At 42.1% G+C, this 14161-nt stretch overlaps 3 protein-coding genes across 3 annotated transcripts; 2 read left to right on the forward strand and 1 right to left on the reverse strand.

Moving 5' to 3' along the window:
- Positions 1–503: 503 nt before the first annotated feature.
- Positions 504–1124, forward strand: c14h5orf24 (chromosome 14 C5orf24 homolog). The gene has a single exon (XM_041952307.1). It carries the CDS (start codon positions 507–509, stop codon positions 1122–1124), a length of 618 nt encoding a protein of 205 aa, XP_041808241.1. The 5' UTR covers positions 504–506.
- A 5191-nt stretch (positions 1125–6315) lies between these two features.
- On the reverse strand, positions 6316–8580 carry LOC121617212 (tripartite motif-containing protein 16-like). Its single transcript, XM_041952303.1, has one exon. The coding sequence runs from the start codon at positions 8556–8558 to the stop codon at positions 6891–6893; it is 1668 nt and encodes a 555-aa protein (XP_041808237.1). The 5' UTR covers positions 8559–8580; the 3' UTR covers positions 6316–6890.
- Positions 8581–9582: 1002 nt separating this feature from the next.
- On the forward strand, positions 9583–14096 carry txndc15 (thioredoxin domain containing 15). Its single transcript, XM_041952305.1, has 6 exons — positions 9583–9745; positions 10314–10636; positions 11642–11788; positions 12189–12352; positions 13248–13378; positions 13706–14096. The coding sequence occupies exons 1-6, from the start codon at positions 9649–9651 to the stop codon at positions 13900–13902; spliced, it is 1059 nt and encodes a 352-aa protein (XP_041808239.1). The 5' UTR covers positions 9583–9648; the 3' UTR covers positions 13903–14096.
- The last annotated feature ends 65 nt before the right edge of the window (positions 14097–14161 follow it).

A 14161-nucleotide genomic window follows, 5' to 3' on the forward strand; every position in this document is an offset into this window, starting at 1 on the left:
TACAAGAAGAGGCCGCAGGGACTATCAGCATGTTCCTCAGATATAGTATAAAATTACAAAGAAAAACTGTATATGAGTAAAACTACAATATATGAACTTACCATATACTGAAAAATTAACTTCCTTGGCCGCTTACTGCTTGGAAACACTTCAGCTAAAGCTTAAATCTCACCTTTTTGTTGAGGTGTATTTTCAAATACATGTATTTATTGCTGCTGTTGGAAGAGAAAAAAAAAACTCCCACTGCTCGACTCCAGCTGCTGTTCTCAGTAATGAGCCTAATATGGTTTAGCGCATCACAATGAGGCAAAGAAGCATCAGTTATTTGGACAAGTGACACAAAGGTGAGATTCATGATTTACCAGAAGTGTTTTCAGGCATGTTTTACGTCAAGGATGAAGACTAACGTATGTGCACCTGGTTAACTTCCTCACCTCTGATAGCTAAGCTTATATCTAAGTGTGATAATAACACATTTGCAACTTATTTCTGACCCCCAGCAGAAGATGATGCGCCAGGTGTCAAGCAGTGACTTCTGCATGAATAGCAGGCCGTCGTGCCTGGCAGAGGACGGCCACCACCCCGCCTCCCACTTTGAACTGTGCACCTCCCAGTCCAACAAGTTCTACCCTCCTCCCCCTCCGTCCCTGCAGATGACGCTGGCTCCCATGACCTTACCTGCCCAGAGCCACAAGCCCATGGTGTGCCAGAGACAGGAAGTGCTTGTGGGCGACCCCCGCTCGCCTGGAAAAATACCCGCCATTAAAAGCGCTGACCAGGCGGCGGATGAAGGCAAGAAGAAGAACAAGGCCGTCGGGAAGACGGGCAGACGCGGGAGGCCTTTGGGGACCACCAAGCTAGCCGGGTACAGAACCAGCACAGGGCGACCCCTCGGCACCACCAGAGCTGCCGGGTTCAAGACGAGCCCGGGAAGGCCGCTGGGTACGACCAGAGCGGCGGGGTACAAGGTCAGCCCCGGACGGCCTCCCGGCAGCATCAAGGGCCTCTCTCGCCTCAACAAACTGGCTTACGGTAGCACCTGCAGCGGAGCAGCTTTCCCCTATCCGCTACCACACAAGGAAATCCTCTGTGAACCCTGCAAAGAGAAGCAAGCAAATGAGTGAAAGCTCTACCGTGTTTCTGCTCGCCCCACCATCAGCTGAATAAGAGACGCACGAGTACAGGCCTCCTGCCAGATACTGTGGGTGATTGTAATCTTTCGCTGTGAGGCCGAGAGGAGGAGGTTTTTCTATTGTTCGTGTTGGTGTCATCTGTGTGCCTGCCACCTGATATAATACTGTTAGTTTTTCAGTGCTACTGCTGGAGATCTATGGTGTGTGTGTGTGTGTGTGTGGAAGCTTTCACTACACATTGCAGTGTCTGTTTTCTTAGAACAAAAAAATGATACCAGATGTTCGTTGAGCAAGGGGCTTCTATCTGACTAACAACTGTAGTGGTAGTTCATGACAGGTTTCACTTTCAGTGTGCTTTATGTAGCATTTTGATACGGCTGAATGATCCAAACGTTCATTTTAACATGTCTGATTACCGTAAACGAAGGAGTGAGGAGATCGATAGCCACAGTGGTGTGAAGTCTGCTGCTTTACGGCTCAAAACAAAAGCAAGTTTTCCTTTTTGTTCTCATCACACCACAGTTTGAATTTGTACATTAGCTAATGTCGTCGGATATTCGCTGTCGTTCAGGAGGGACGGAGAGGGACAAGCAGCCACAGTGCGTTGTCTTTGCAGCAGGAAGGTTCATTTGAAATGTGGTCTTTCATTTAAATAACAAAATGCTATATGTAGCACCTTTTTATGTGTCATATTTGTAAAACGGGAGGCATCTCACTCTGGATTCAGACGCTTTATTTTGTCTGCATTTGAGAAGATTCAGAGGAACAGTTGCGGGTCAAGTGCCTTGCTCAGTGGCACCTCAGAGACACACGTATAGATAATCGTCCAGGTTAACAGCACCTGGAAACTGAAATCCAGCTGATCTAACTTTCTCCACTCAGCACCAGAATTAAGACACACGTCACCCTGCAAAGCGTCTGCATATTATCTGCATGCAAATGTCATCAAAGCAACTATCCACTCACAGACTGTTAGTTATCCAAGTCCAAACTAATGTTTCTTTTTCCTTTTTTTTAAACAAATGTATAAAACAACAAAAAAAAATGCATTGCAACATTGGCAGAAACTCCGTCCACCTCCTGCGTTTCCTCTCACCTGCTACAGATCGGTTAACGTAGACCGTATTCACCTCGTTTGCTCCTTAATGGCCACAGGAAAGATGCCTGTAGGTAAACGTTCGGATCAACACTCTGAACGACACTGGATCGCTCTTCATTACAGTTTGGCTGGTGGTGTCGCTGTAGAGGCAGGAAGTTCCTCAGCTGCCTCCAAGCAGAAATGATTTCTCTGATTTTTGTCAGCTCACCTGAGGCTGAGTGTCATTAGATCCCAAAATCATTCACTTTCTAACTCACTTTATTTTTCTACTAATCCCCCTTTTCCTGCTTTCCAAAATGCCCCAAATTTCTCGAAAGCATTCGTGTTTAATTTTGTCTTGACACAAAGCAGCTTTGCTCAAAGACACTTAAATTAGCAAAATTTTGAATTATACCAGGAAATAACTGATCAAAGAATAAGTAAACAAGGCTGAAAATCTGACCAAACATTCATTTTTTTGCTTTTGATAGAGGAGTTTTTGACTCTCGTTGCTACAAACACTTTTCTTCTGTTCTCAAAAAGTATTGAATTTTACACCCACCCCTGAGCTTATCGTTCTAAAATGACTTTTGGCATTATTTCTAAAAAGTTGTTTTCGTGCTTATGTCAAATCTGACAAACATTTGTGTTTTTTGTTTAAATATCCCACCTCCTAGGACAAAATCTGGCCCAATCAGGTGACATATATTCAGTGTATATATATATGTATATATATATATATATATATAGAGAGAGAAAATGTTGGTTTACTTTAAAGGGGACACTTTGTAACACCGTCTTTTCACATCTTGGGCAAACTCTGTCACCCAAACAGTCATCTTTTGTGTTATACATGAAAACCACTGGTTGCATCATTTGGCATAAACAAGGATGCAAACTTAGCCAACAAGCAGATTGATATTCTGAGCAGATCGATATTCAAGATGTCATCTGTAACATGAATGTGTTGCTGAATGCAGATATGGCAGTTAACATTATAGATGTCAAATTTACTTACAAATTATCTTTAAAAAAACATTTATTTGATGTGATATTTGTGTGACAGACATTTACCTCAAATATCTCAGATAAAAAAACAAAACAAAGCTTAAGCAACATGTTATGCACATGAATTTTAATGCTGAATCATACACAAATGAGACCATCACTGACGTGATGTTTGGTGGGAAACCTGCGGACAGGTGGCGCTGTTCCTTCAGAGCAAGCAGCCAAAGCTGCAGGAGCTGCACCAGAGGCAGAGGGAAGCATTATTATCATTCATGCATTAAATAAACCTGAAGAGAAACGCCAATGGCCACTATCACACTATCAACTATGGTCTCATTTGTTTACACCGAGGTGTCAGAATTTCAGAATTATGTATTTAATTCCTACAGTAATGGTTTAGCAAATCAATGTTTCTGCTTTTGATTTTATCAATGGGAAGCTCCGATCATGTCTGTTTTTTATGATGCTATTTATTGTGTTGTTTTAGGCCATCGCCCTGTAGAACACTTGAACCTGACTGTTGGGGAAGCGCTGAAACGCTGATGTAAAATAATTTAGTGCTAACAGGCTAAAGACGGAAATGAAAGATGCAGCGGTTTTTCTGGTTCGATATTTGTCATTTCACAACACGCTGAACGCACCGTAAACACAGGCTGTCAGGGTCGAATGTGTTTTAATCCAAAGTAACTGATTGGCTGTTTGGCTGCACGTCGCTGTATTATATTAAATTTTTGTATCATTTGAAGTTTAAATCTTAAAACCTGCCCATCTGAACATTCAGTTTTTGGTATTATTCCTAAACAGGCATTTCAGATCCTGAGAGAGGAGGAACAGTCCAGCTCCACTCTCCGCTCTCTCATGACAAAATCTACAATAGCTCAATTTGGTGCAATAATCTGTTGTATGTGTTGTACTGTGAAAACTTTGATACTATCACTTTTTATTATGGTTGTATTTTTATACTTGTGTACAAGGCCTTCTGTCACTCGTTTTCGTTGGTGTTCACAGAGGTCGCTGAAACGTCACACACAAACATCCTTCTCGCCCTCCTCTACCAAAGAATAAGCTGTTATCGAACTGCAGGCATTTACGCTCTTTGATTTGAAAGATGTTCCACCATCTCACAGGACGACCTTAGCATGAAAGTTACTGTGTAAAATAGAAATGAAAATGCACTCGGAGACCACTGTCACATAAAAGATAGTATGATTGTTTGGATTAGTGACAAACCTTTAAAATTGTTCCATATGAAGTGATTGAAATGGCAGTTTTTTGAATGCATTGTAAATTGGTATACATTTGACAATGTTAACTTAGTTCCTTTGCATTTCATTGTATTTATAACCATCTGTTGCTCTACTTTGAAAGAAGTTCTCTTTTATATATAATCGTTATGTAGCCATGTTGGATATTTAATAATGTTTTGTTGGGGTTGTGGCTGATGATGCCCGGCTGTCTCACGGTCTGAGGTTTGTGTGTTTTTAGGCTGCAGAGGATGAGGTGGGCAGGCAGGAGGCGCTGTTTCACACCATCAGGGCTTACTGGGACACTTGAATAGTCTGTTAATGTTAGTGCTTCTCCTTCTCTGTGAAAAGCTGAAACATGTTTTTTTTTTTTTTGTCCATATTCTCTTTGTCAACCATCAGCAGCTACAGCTCCCATGAGGCTTTGCCAGTGTGCTAAAGTGGCTAGCACCTCTACCAATAACACAAGCAATTTGAGTCCGGTTCTAAACTTTGCACTCGATGTCCTTGGATAGGAAAAAGGACATAACGCTCATTGAAGGTTTCTTTCAGTAGTGATCCTTCATCCATATTCTAAAATAAACAGGTATTCCCACTAAGATCTTGGGTTTGTGGGAAATGGTGTTTGGCAAGAAGTACTCTTAATCTAGACAGATGGAGTGAACCACACCCCCTGAGCACGGTTATGTTGTAAGGGCTGGATTTTTTTTCATTATTTATGTTACTAAAAATCTGATAGTGATTTATTTTCTTATCTTTGAAACAAAAAACACAGATGTTTCAGTTCCACTTCGGCTCTCTATGGCCCGATGGGATATATTGTCGTGATATTTTCTTGGCATTCAGTGTTCGTCAATCGTTTTATAAATGCAGGGTTTAGAAATGCCACCCAGTATGCAAGGCATGTGCATAGCTGTCAAATCAACGTCCGGCTCCATCAGGTCGTACAAACTTTAGTTCCCAGGTAATCATTTGGGCTATAATATGGGCAGAAAACAACAGGAACATGTTTCAGCTCTGTAGAAAGACTGATGAAGGAAAACCTATGAAGCTACAAATGTTAATGGAACAATGCCAGCATGTCAGGTGTAGCCTCAGGGCAGCCTGAAGGTCCGTGTACATCTGGTTCACAATGTAGCTTTGAGTTCTTTACTAAAATACTCTAACTGTATGGACAAGGTGTACGAACTTATATGTTACCATCAGCTTTTCAAGTTTTGTTTAGCTGACGGAAGGCACTGATATTTCTGATCATCGCAGGAGGGATTGAAGGGTGATAATGAAATGTGGATAAAAGTATACTCGGTGACAGTTCATTTATAGACATTCCTGTCAATTACAGGTGTGATATTTCAAGTCAAATCAGTGCTGACACCAGGCACAGGAGTCCATCGCTCATCTTATATTTGCCTTTTTCTTTGTTGCTTCATTAGTGATTCTTTTTTTCTCTCTCTCACCGTCTTCAGCATTGAATCAACACATGGTCTATTGTCTGTCGATGACGATTTCCAAAAATATTACCTCACATTTTGAGTGTTTTTGAGAAGACGTGGAGCCCAGTTATTCCTGAAGTGTGATTGGCGAAGCCTGTGAAGCTTTGTATTATTCCCAGTTTATTCCTGCATGATTGTTGTGGAATGTTCAAAAGTTGTGTAATAAATCTGAAAGTAACACATTCTGCTGAAATGCCGTCCTGAAATGTTTTTCTTTCTGCAAAAGTTGTTTGTTTCACAAGATGAAAATCATTTCATGGCCATAGAGTGGAGGTGATTTAATTGCCTTCATTAATATCCCTGCGTCAGAGTGTTTTGCCAGTCTGATTTTAAAATGATGATAAATCAACCATGCATGAATATATTTATTTATTTGTAGGGTTTTGAACATTGGGTACAGTTTAAAAAAAATGTGATTTTACAACAGAGCAGTGCAGTCTGCAGCACAGATAGCAGAACGTAAAGCACTGCTAAGGAAATATTAAATTATACTCATCATGTTCATGAAGATATGATACAGCTTTAATATCTCTTATCTATCTTAATATTTTTTTTACTTTAAATTTCATTAAGTTGGCATATGCTCAAAAATGCAAACAGGTTTATAACTTATTCCATCCGTGACTATGACTACACTACTAGTTTTTGACATAATTAAGCCCATTTATACAATAAGAAGCTTCAATTTTAAGCAGGACAGAAACAGACTTTTCATTAGCCATTTTGCACATGCAATATTTTATATGATGAAAGTGTTCATTAAATATAACATACAAATTAAATTTCAACAAACAAGTTTAAGGGGAAAAAAAAGCTTAATCCTTGTGTAGAAAATAGACTGAATTTCTTTTCCGCCGTCCCAGCATCAAATCCATCGTCCTCAGCCTCGATGCTTGATGTCTCCAGCTCCGACACACCGCAGGTGAACCACTTCTTAAACTGTTGTCTGCTTGAGCTCACACAGCTCAGCAGTGGCTCCAACAAAACTTGGAAGCCAAAATCCAGGATAGAGAGGCTGAGTGAACGTGGTCTGGACTCTGTGGAGGAGGGTCATTGTTTCAGAGATGCTGTAGAAAGACAGAGTACCTGCCTGATGATCCAGGTAAACGCCTATTGTGGAGGTCTGAGGGGCTGAGATGGGCATTTCAATGCTGTTATGTCTGAATATATAAGTACCACTGCAACAATCTAATGACCAAGACTTGTCATTAAATCCAAACACACATTCAGCTCTGGTCCCGGTTCTGTTAATGTCCTTGTATGCAACAGCTGCAATAACCCTCTCGCTCCATTTCACCTCCCAGTAACAGCGTCCAGTCAGACCCTCTCTACTCAGGACCTGAGACCATGTCAGAAATCTGTCTGGGTGAGCCGAATAGACCCGCTCTTTCTCCATTAATGTTGCTTTTCTGTTCCCGTCACACAATGACAAACTTGCGTTTACTGTGTTTGGATCCAGTGTGATTTGACGGAAATATTTCAGATATTCCGCTCTGCTTGTGGGCTCTGCTTGAGGGAGTAAAACACGCACTTCAGCCACTGCCAGAGAGATCTCTGCCGACTCCTCACTCAGAACAGCCTGCAGTTTATCTCTGGCCTCCGACACAGCCGCTGTCACACCCTTAAAAGAGCACAGAGGAGGAAATTTAGTGATGGGTAAGTCGTCAGGTTCACTCAGAGGTGACAGCGAGGGGTAGTTGTTCAGGAAATGCAGGTGATCCTCTGTGCTTGAGAGCTTCTCCAGCTCAGTGCCTCTCCTCTGCAGCTCAGTGATCTCCTGCTGCAGCTTCTCCTTAAGCTCTTGAGCTCGCCTCACTACAGTTTTCTGCTGATATCTGATCTGCTGCTTCACGTCAGAGCTTCTTTTCTCAATGAGCCGGATCAACTCGGTGAAAAGCTTCTCGCTGTCCCTCACAGCTTCATCCGCGGAAAGATTGATAGCCTCCACCCTCCTCTGCAGCTCCTTGACTTCTTTCTCTCTGTCCCCGATTCTCAGTCGGACTTTTTGCAGACTCATCCCGAGCGCCGTCTGTCTCTCGGCCCTTTCTGCTGCGGCAGAGACTGTGTCATGGCCTTTATGATCGTCCATGGTGCAGAGATAACAGATGCACTGCTGATCAGTGCGGCAGAAAATCTTCATCACCTCGTTGTGGATGGAGCAGATGTTCTCCTGAAGCTGTAAAGTGGCTTCAGCCAGCTTGTGTTTCTTCAGTGGAGCTACATCGTAGTGAGGCTGGAGGTGTTGCTCACAGTAAGAGGCCATACACACCAGACAGGACTTGAAGGCTTTCAGCTTCATCCCAGTGCAGAAATCACAGGCTACGTCTCCAGGTCCCGCGTAGGAATGATCAGCTGCTTTCTTCAGTTCCTCCACTAACTCTGCTAAAATGGTACTTTTGACCAGGGCAGGCCTCTGTGTGAAGCTCTGTCTGCAATGAGGGCAGCTATGCGTTATCCCTTCATTCTCCTCCGCCCAGCACTTTTTAATACAGCTCATGCAGTAGTTGTGCCCACAGGGAATGGTCACCGGATCTTTTAGAAGGTCCAGACAGATCAAACAGCTCAGTTTTTCTCCATCCAGTTGAATCACTTGCTGCGCCATTTCTCCTCTAGACAAACGTGAATGCCAGTAACTTTCACTTTCTCTTACGAGAAAGCTGTGCTCACTCCCTTGATGTTTTTTCACTGATGTGCGGCTCTTACGTGTCATCACATGGTGTTTACACCCAGCCTCACACTGGCTGATCTGTGAAAGGGGAGGGAATGACTTATTCCTGAGCTGACTACACTGAGAACAGGTGGGGCCCCGCCTGGCCAGTAAAATAAAGTCTGTGTGAGGTGGGTGGAGGTTATGAATTGTATTTCATTCCAGGAAGAGGAGCAGTGTGATAGGTGCAGTGTGTCCACGACTACTACATTTAAACTTTACTTTACTTTTCTGAAAGTGCTTCACTGCTTTAGATGTTTGTTTTAGTGTTTTGGCTAAATAAGCACCAGTGGATGTAAGGGTCCTACCAGGGACATGATTTGCATCAAATGGTTGAGTGAAGTCCACCTTTATAAAGATGCATGAGACAGGGTTAAAAGAAAATGTAAGCTACTGGTAGTGGCATTGTTAGTCTTCCAGGAATGACACCAAAAGAGATAGTCCTCAGCCTACATCGACACAAAAAGCAAAAAGCAACCTGTTACATTTTCCCTGCTGTAGGTAGGCCTAATTAGATGGAGGGTACCAACTCTGAACAGGACCGGGGCCATTAAAGTAGCAATACCTTCATAAAACCAACATCAAAGATTAACAGATTACAAAGAATATAATCATACGTGGCTTTCTGTAAATAATTCAACCAATCAAGCACAATATAAAGAAATCACTATATCTTCTCCCTCCTGCTGTGTAAAGACATAAGTGTTAGTGATAAGTTTTTTGTTTCTTTTATTACAGAGAAACGTGCAGCATGTAGGCGTGTAATTCATCGTAAAAAGAGGAAACAATAATAATAATAACACCGTTTATTTTTTGCAACAGAAAGTAAATATGCCGGAAGCCGGCTAATTGCCCGGAAGCAGACTGTGGACGACGTGTAGCATTTATTTTCTTCCGGCAGAGCCCGAAACATTCTTTCCTATGAGCAGAACGTTATCACATCTCAACATGTCGTGATACTTGTTTAAGGCTAAATTTTAAAAATATGACGGCGATTTTGACCAAACTCAACATATCGTGTGTTTTATTATTTATCTTGTATCACTCTGATGTTTTGAGGTTTTCCTCGGTTGCCGCACAAGGTAAGACATGTTAGCTAGACAGTGCTAGCAAAACACTGCGAACTGACAGTTAACGTTCATGTTTAATTCACAGATATCTCGTTGTCATACAAACGTTAACTCCTAGCGTTGAGTGCATTTAAATATCAAGAAGCTTCGCAGTGTTCATATTTCAAGATGTTTGTTTAACCAAACGGACCTTGTTCGTTGGTCAAAAATAATTCCAGTTAAAATGAATCGAGATGCAGTCAGACGTTTAGAAAGGCATTCTAATTTGACATAGGCTGTTAGCGGAAAACTGACGTTGTTGGTGCACTCACGGTATATAACATTAAAATGAAATTAAACAAATATATGCACCTTATTAGCTGGCAACTGAGTATACATGACTTGCTGGGATGTTGAGGTCTAGAACCAGGCTGTACCTTCCCTTTAATGGAACACACTAACGCAGAGTAACAGCCGGAAAGCTTACCTTTAGCTCTGTGTAGGCTTACACTGTTAAAAGGAACAGGAAGGACAGCCATGAGAGAAATGTCTGCACTGAGCTTGACCAATAATGGACTTTTTTTTTTCTTTTTTTTTTTAGAGAATGATGAGTCATTGGGGCTCATGCTGTCAGAGGATCCTGTGTCCGACTTGGAGAACAGCCCCAAGTTCGTGGAGTCAGAGGACCTGGACTCTCTGCCCAAGAGGCAGTTCAAGACAGCTGAGATAGCAGATGCTGTGATGGGAACCGAAGCCCCCATCAATCCATCTGATATCGAGTCCCTCTTCCCCAAAAATGTAAAAGACTTCCAGTCAGGCTTCTCCCCGCCTTGTGATGAGAGCAGTGCCCAGTGCGGTTCACCTGCTCTGGCTGCTTCGGGAGGAGCATCGATGGAGGATATGAGCTCGGAATCATTACAGCAGGTCACTAACTAGAAGCACTATAGCATGAATGTGAGTTGTTGTAAATTACAACTTAAAGTGCGGGGTGAGGGATGAACTCCTGCCTGCAGGGAAACCTTGGTGACGTTCGGTTGGTAGCTTCATATTCTTTACCATACCCTCTGGTGATAAGCTGCGACTGTGTGGAGTTTCACATCTCCCTAAAATAAAGGTGGCAGATTAAGAATCACGATGGCTGAAGAATTATTGATAACACTACTGACCACTGGAATAATCTCCAATATGCAAAATTGCTATTTTTTTATTTTGGATTCATGCCTGTTTGTTGTTTTACTTGTTTTAAAGTCCCTTGACATCCTCTGATAATTGTAAAAAGATAAACGTAAAAAGTCAGAAGCTAAAATCATGCAGAACAACTGCCTCAGGCTTTGTCTGGATGTAGATTAGAGCTGAAACGATTAGTCCATTTATCGATTAGTTGATGAACAGAAAATTAATCTGTGGCTGTATTGATAATTGCTGCTTTTATTTGTCTTATGTGACCATAAATTGAATATGTTTGGGTCCTTGACTTCGGGTTGGGCAAGACATTTGAAGACATCACCATGGGCATTAATGAATGTCCTTGGCATGACATTTAAACTGATCAGGAAATTGAAAAAATGATCGGTAGATCAATCAATAATGAAAATAAGTTAGCTGTAGCCGTAGTTAAGATTTTATATTTTGATGCTTTAGTTTATAGAACTATACCTCAGCAAAGATCAGTTAAAATAAACACAGTGATGAGTGTAGCAGCAGTTGTGCAGAAGTTGACTTTGGGCAAACGATCCCTCCTTTGTTGCTCTTCCATTTTTTTTCCTGTTAAAAGTTTCTTTTTGTGGCGCTTTCCATCATTTGGAGTGCTGGTCTAAGGGCAGAGGGTGTTCTTTGCTATACAGATTCTAAAGCGCTTTGAGGTAAATTGTGATTTGTGATACTGGGCTATTTAAATGTAATTGACTTGACCCGAATGTTTACTTCCAGGTCACTCTCGACATCGTGCATGCAGACATCACGCCAAGCGAGGAGCAGAACGCCACAGAGACCGCCAAGACGTACAAGGTGAACTGTGATAAGAGGAACATCACAGGCATGGACAGTTTCACTGTGCAGGTCCTCAACGCGTCACAGGTATTCATGCTGCCCTCAGAGGCTCACTGGTTGAGGAGGGTCATAAACACTCTTAACATCTGAATACTATTTTCTGAATTTCTCACATTATAAACAAGTTTTTTTGCATTTGTGGTTGAATCTATGATGCTGATCATACAGCTATGGCAGCTGTACTTAAACTAATCTTTACTGCTCCTATTAAAATGGGCCAAGAAAGCATTTTAACCCAACTGAAGCTGTACTCCCATGGCTAAAGTCACAAGCTCAGCTACAGTTAGCTTTCTGTGAGAGAGCTGGGCAGTGTTGTCATGATCTGACCATGCTGATCATTCAGTCAGTCTGTTTTTATTCCTCAGATGAAATACCAAAGAGATGATTCAGTCTCTCAGTCTCTGTCCTTGTTCCTCATTTCTCTCAGGACCTGATGGAGTTCCTTAATGCTAACAGCACGGAGTGCTCTGTGGTGCTGTTCTTCACCGCCTGGTGCCAGTTCTCAGCCAGCCTGGCTCCTCACTTCAACGCCCTGCCCCGAGTCTTTCCCAGCATGCACTTCCTGGCACTGGATGCCTCGCAGCACAGCAGGTGAATAGGTCATGTTTTCTGGTATTGATGTGCATCATCCCTGTCTCTGTGAAATCCCACTTTTAAGGCTCATTAAAGGATTTACAGTTTTTATTACCTTTTGTGGTGTATGGCTCAGGTAACATCAGCCTATATCTGGTAGAAATATAACTCACAGTTGTATCAGCAACTAGTAAGCTAACTAATTAGGTTTGAGATCCATCAGGATGGTTCTCCAGTGTTGACAAATTTAAACTGTGTGTGTGTGTGCCTGTGAACAAAAATATTAACTCTAAAATAAGGTTTTCTTGGTGGTTTTGGCCATTAATAATCTATTTAACACAACTTCATGTTCACAAAAAAGTGCCAGTAAGCATCGACCAGTGGTTCCCAACCTTTAGTGCTTGTGATACTCTAAAATAAAGCAATTTCAACTTGTGACCCCTCATCACAGGTTGTGGTGTCATTATGGATGTGGGTTCAACAGAAGGCTACTTTTTACTTCCTGGATTTGTCTCATTTGTAGGGTGAAAGTATCCAGTTTTTCTCAAAAAATCCACACTTTATAAAGCTGAAGATTTTCAGTATTTGTTTAGTGTGTAATGGATGTTTTGATTCTATTCTATGATCATATTTATTTTGTTTTGCACTGTGTTATATTAAGACGTGCTTATAATACTCTGTCTGCCTTCATGTACCCTTTGTAAATGTATGTGAAAAACATTAGACACCCTTTTGAATATAATGCAGATAAACACCACAGAGTTCAGTCAACACCCCTTTGAAAGAGTCTCAGCCAAAACTGAACATTGTGATGTTTATTTTGATTGATTACACTGTATGTTAGACCAGATCAGGAGCTCAGGTGAATATCTAAAACCGACTTGTCATTTGTAATCCTTGTGTCTTCCTCCAGCCTCTCCACAAGGTTTGGGACCGTGGCAGTGCCCAACATCCTGCTGTTCCAGGGGGCCAAACCTATGGCTCGGTTCAACCACACCGACAGAACGCTGGAGACGCTCACCTCCTTCATCGCTAACCAGACAGGTACAAACAGAATAGAAATAATGCCGTTTTCATGGTTGAGATGACACCGTAAATGATTCTGTAGGCAGTCACGAGTGTGTTCATTTATGCATTGCTGGCTAGTTCTGCTCTCTATGGATGAAGTGCTCACTCTCTGTTGTTTTTAGTTGTGATTGGTCACTTGCTGTCAGTGACCACTCTTCATTAGACAATCATTTTGACAGTAAGATAAATCCTGTCACGCTCAGGGACAGGGGCTAAGACACTCCTCTAAACCGCACAGTAAAGCTATATGTACCCCAGCACGGCTTCTGCTGTATTTTCTGCTAAACTGTTGACGCGTTCCAGGGTTTGACGCCAGCTCAGACAGAAACGTGTTGGACGCAGACCGCCTCGGCCCCCTCCCCAGTGTCCCGGTGAAGAGCATCGATTGGCTGCTGGTCTTCTCTGTCCTCTTCATCACGGGCTTCACTCTGTACGCCATCCTGCGGACAGACAGCATCCGCTGGCTCATACCGGGACAGGAGCACGAGCATCAGGACTGAAAACACACACAGACTGCAAGTCATCGGATGTAAACGATTATTTAATAAACATTAGTTTGTTCTTAAAATTAAACAGTTGCTAATTTGCCTATGCTTCAAGTGTTTGATGAACATAATTTATGTGAGCTGTTGTGATTCATAATGAAAATATTAGGATTTGAAGCTGTTAACATTTCAGGGTTTTTGCAATGTTAGAGAAGTGAAGCTACAGGCTTGTGTTTCTGTGTTCATTCTCTTCTATGCTTTCCACTTCAGCCAT

This window comes from Chelmon rostratus, chromosome 14 (genome assembly GCF_017976325.1).
Source record: "Chelmon rostratus isolate fCheRos1 chromosome 14, fCheRos1.pri, whole genome shotgun sequence".
In the NCBI taxonomy this organism is placed as follows: Eukaryota; Metazoa; Chordata; class Actinopteri; order Chaetodontiformes; family Chaetodontidae; genus Chelmon; species Chelmon rostratus.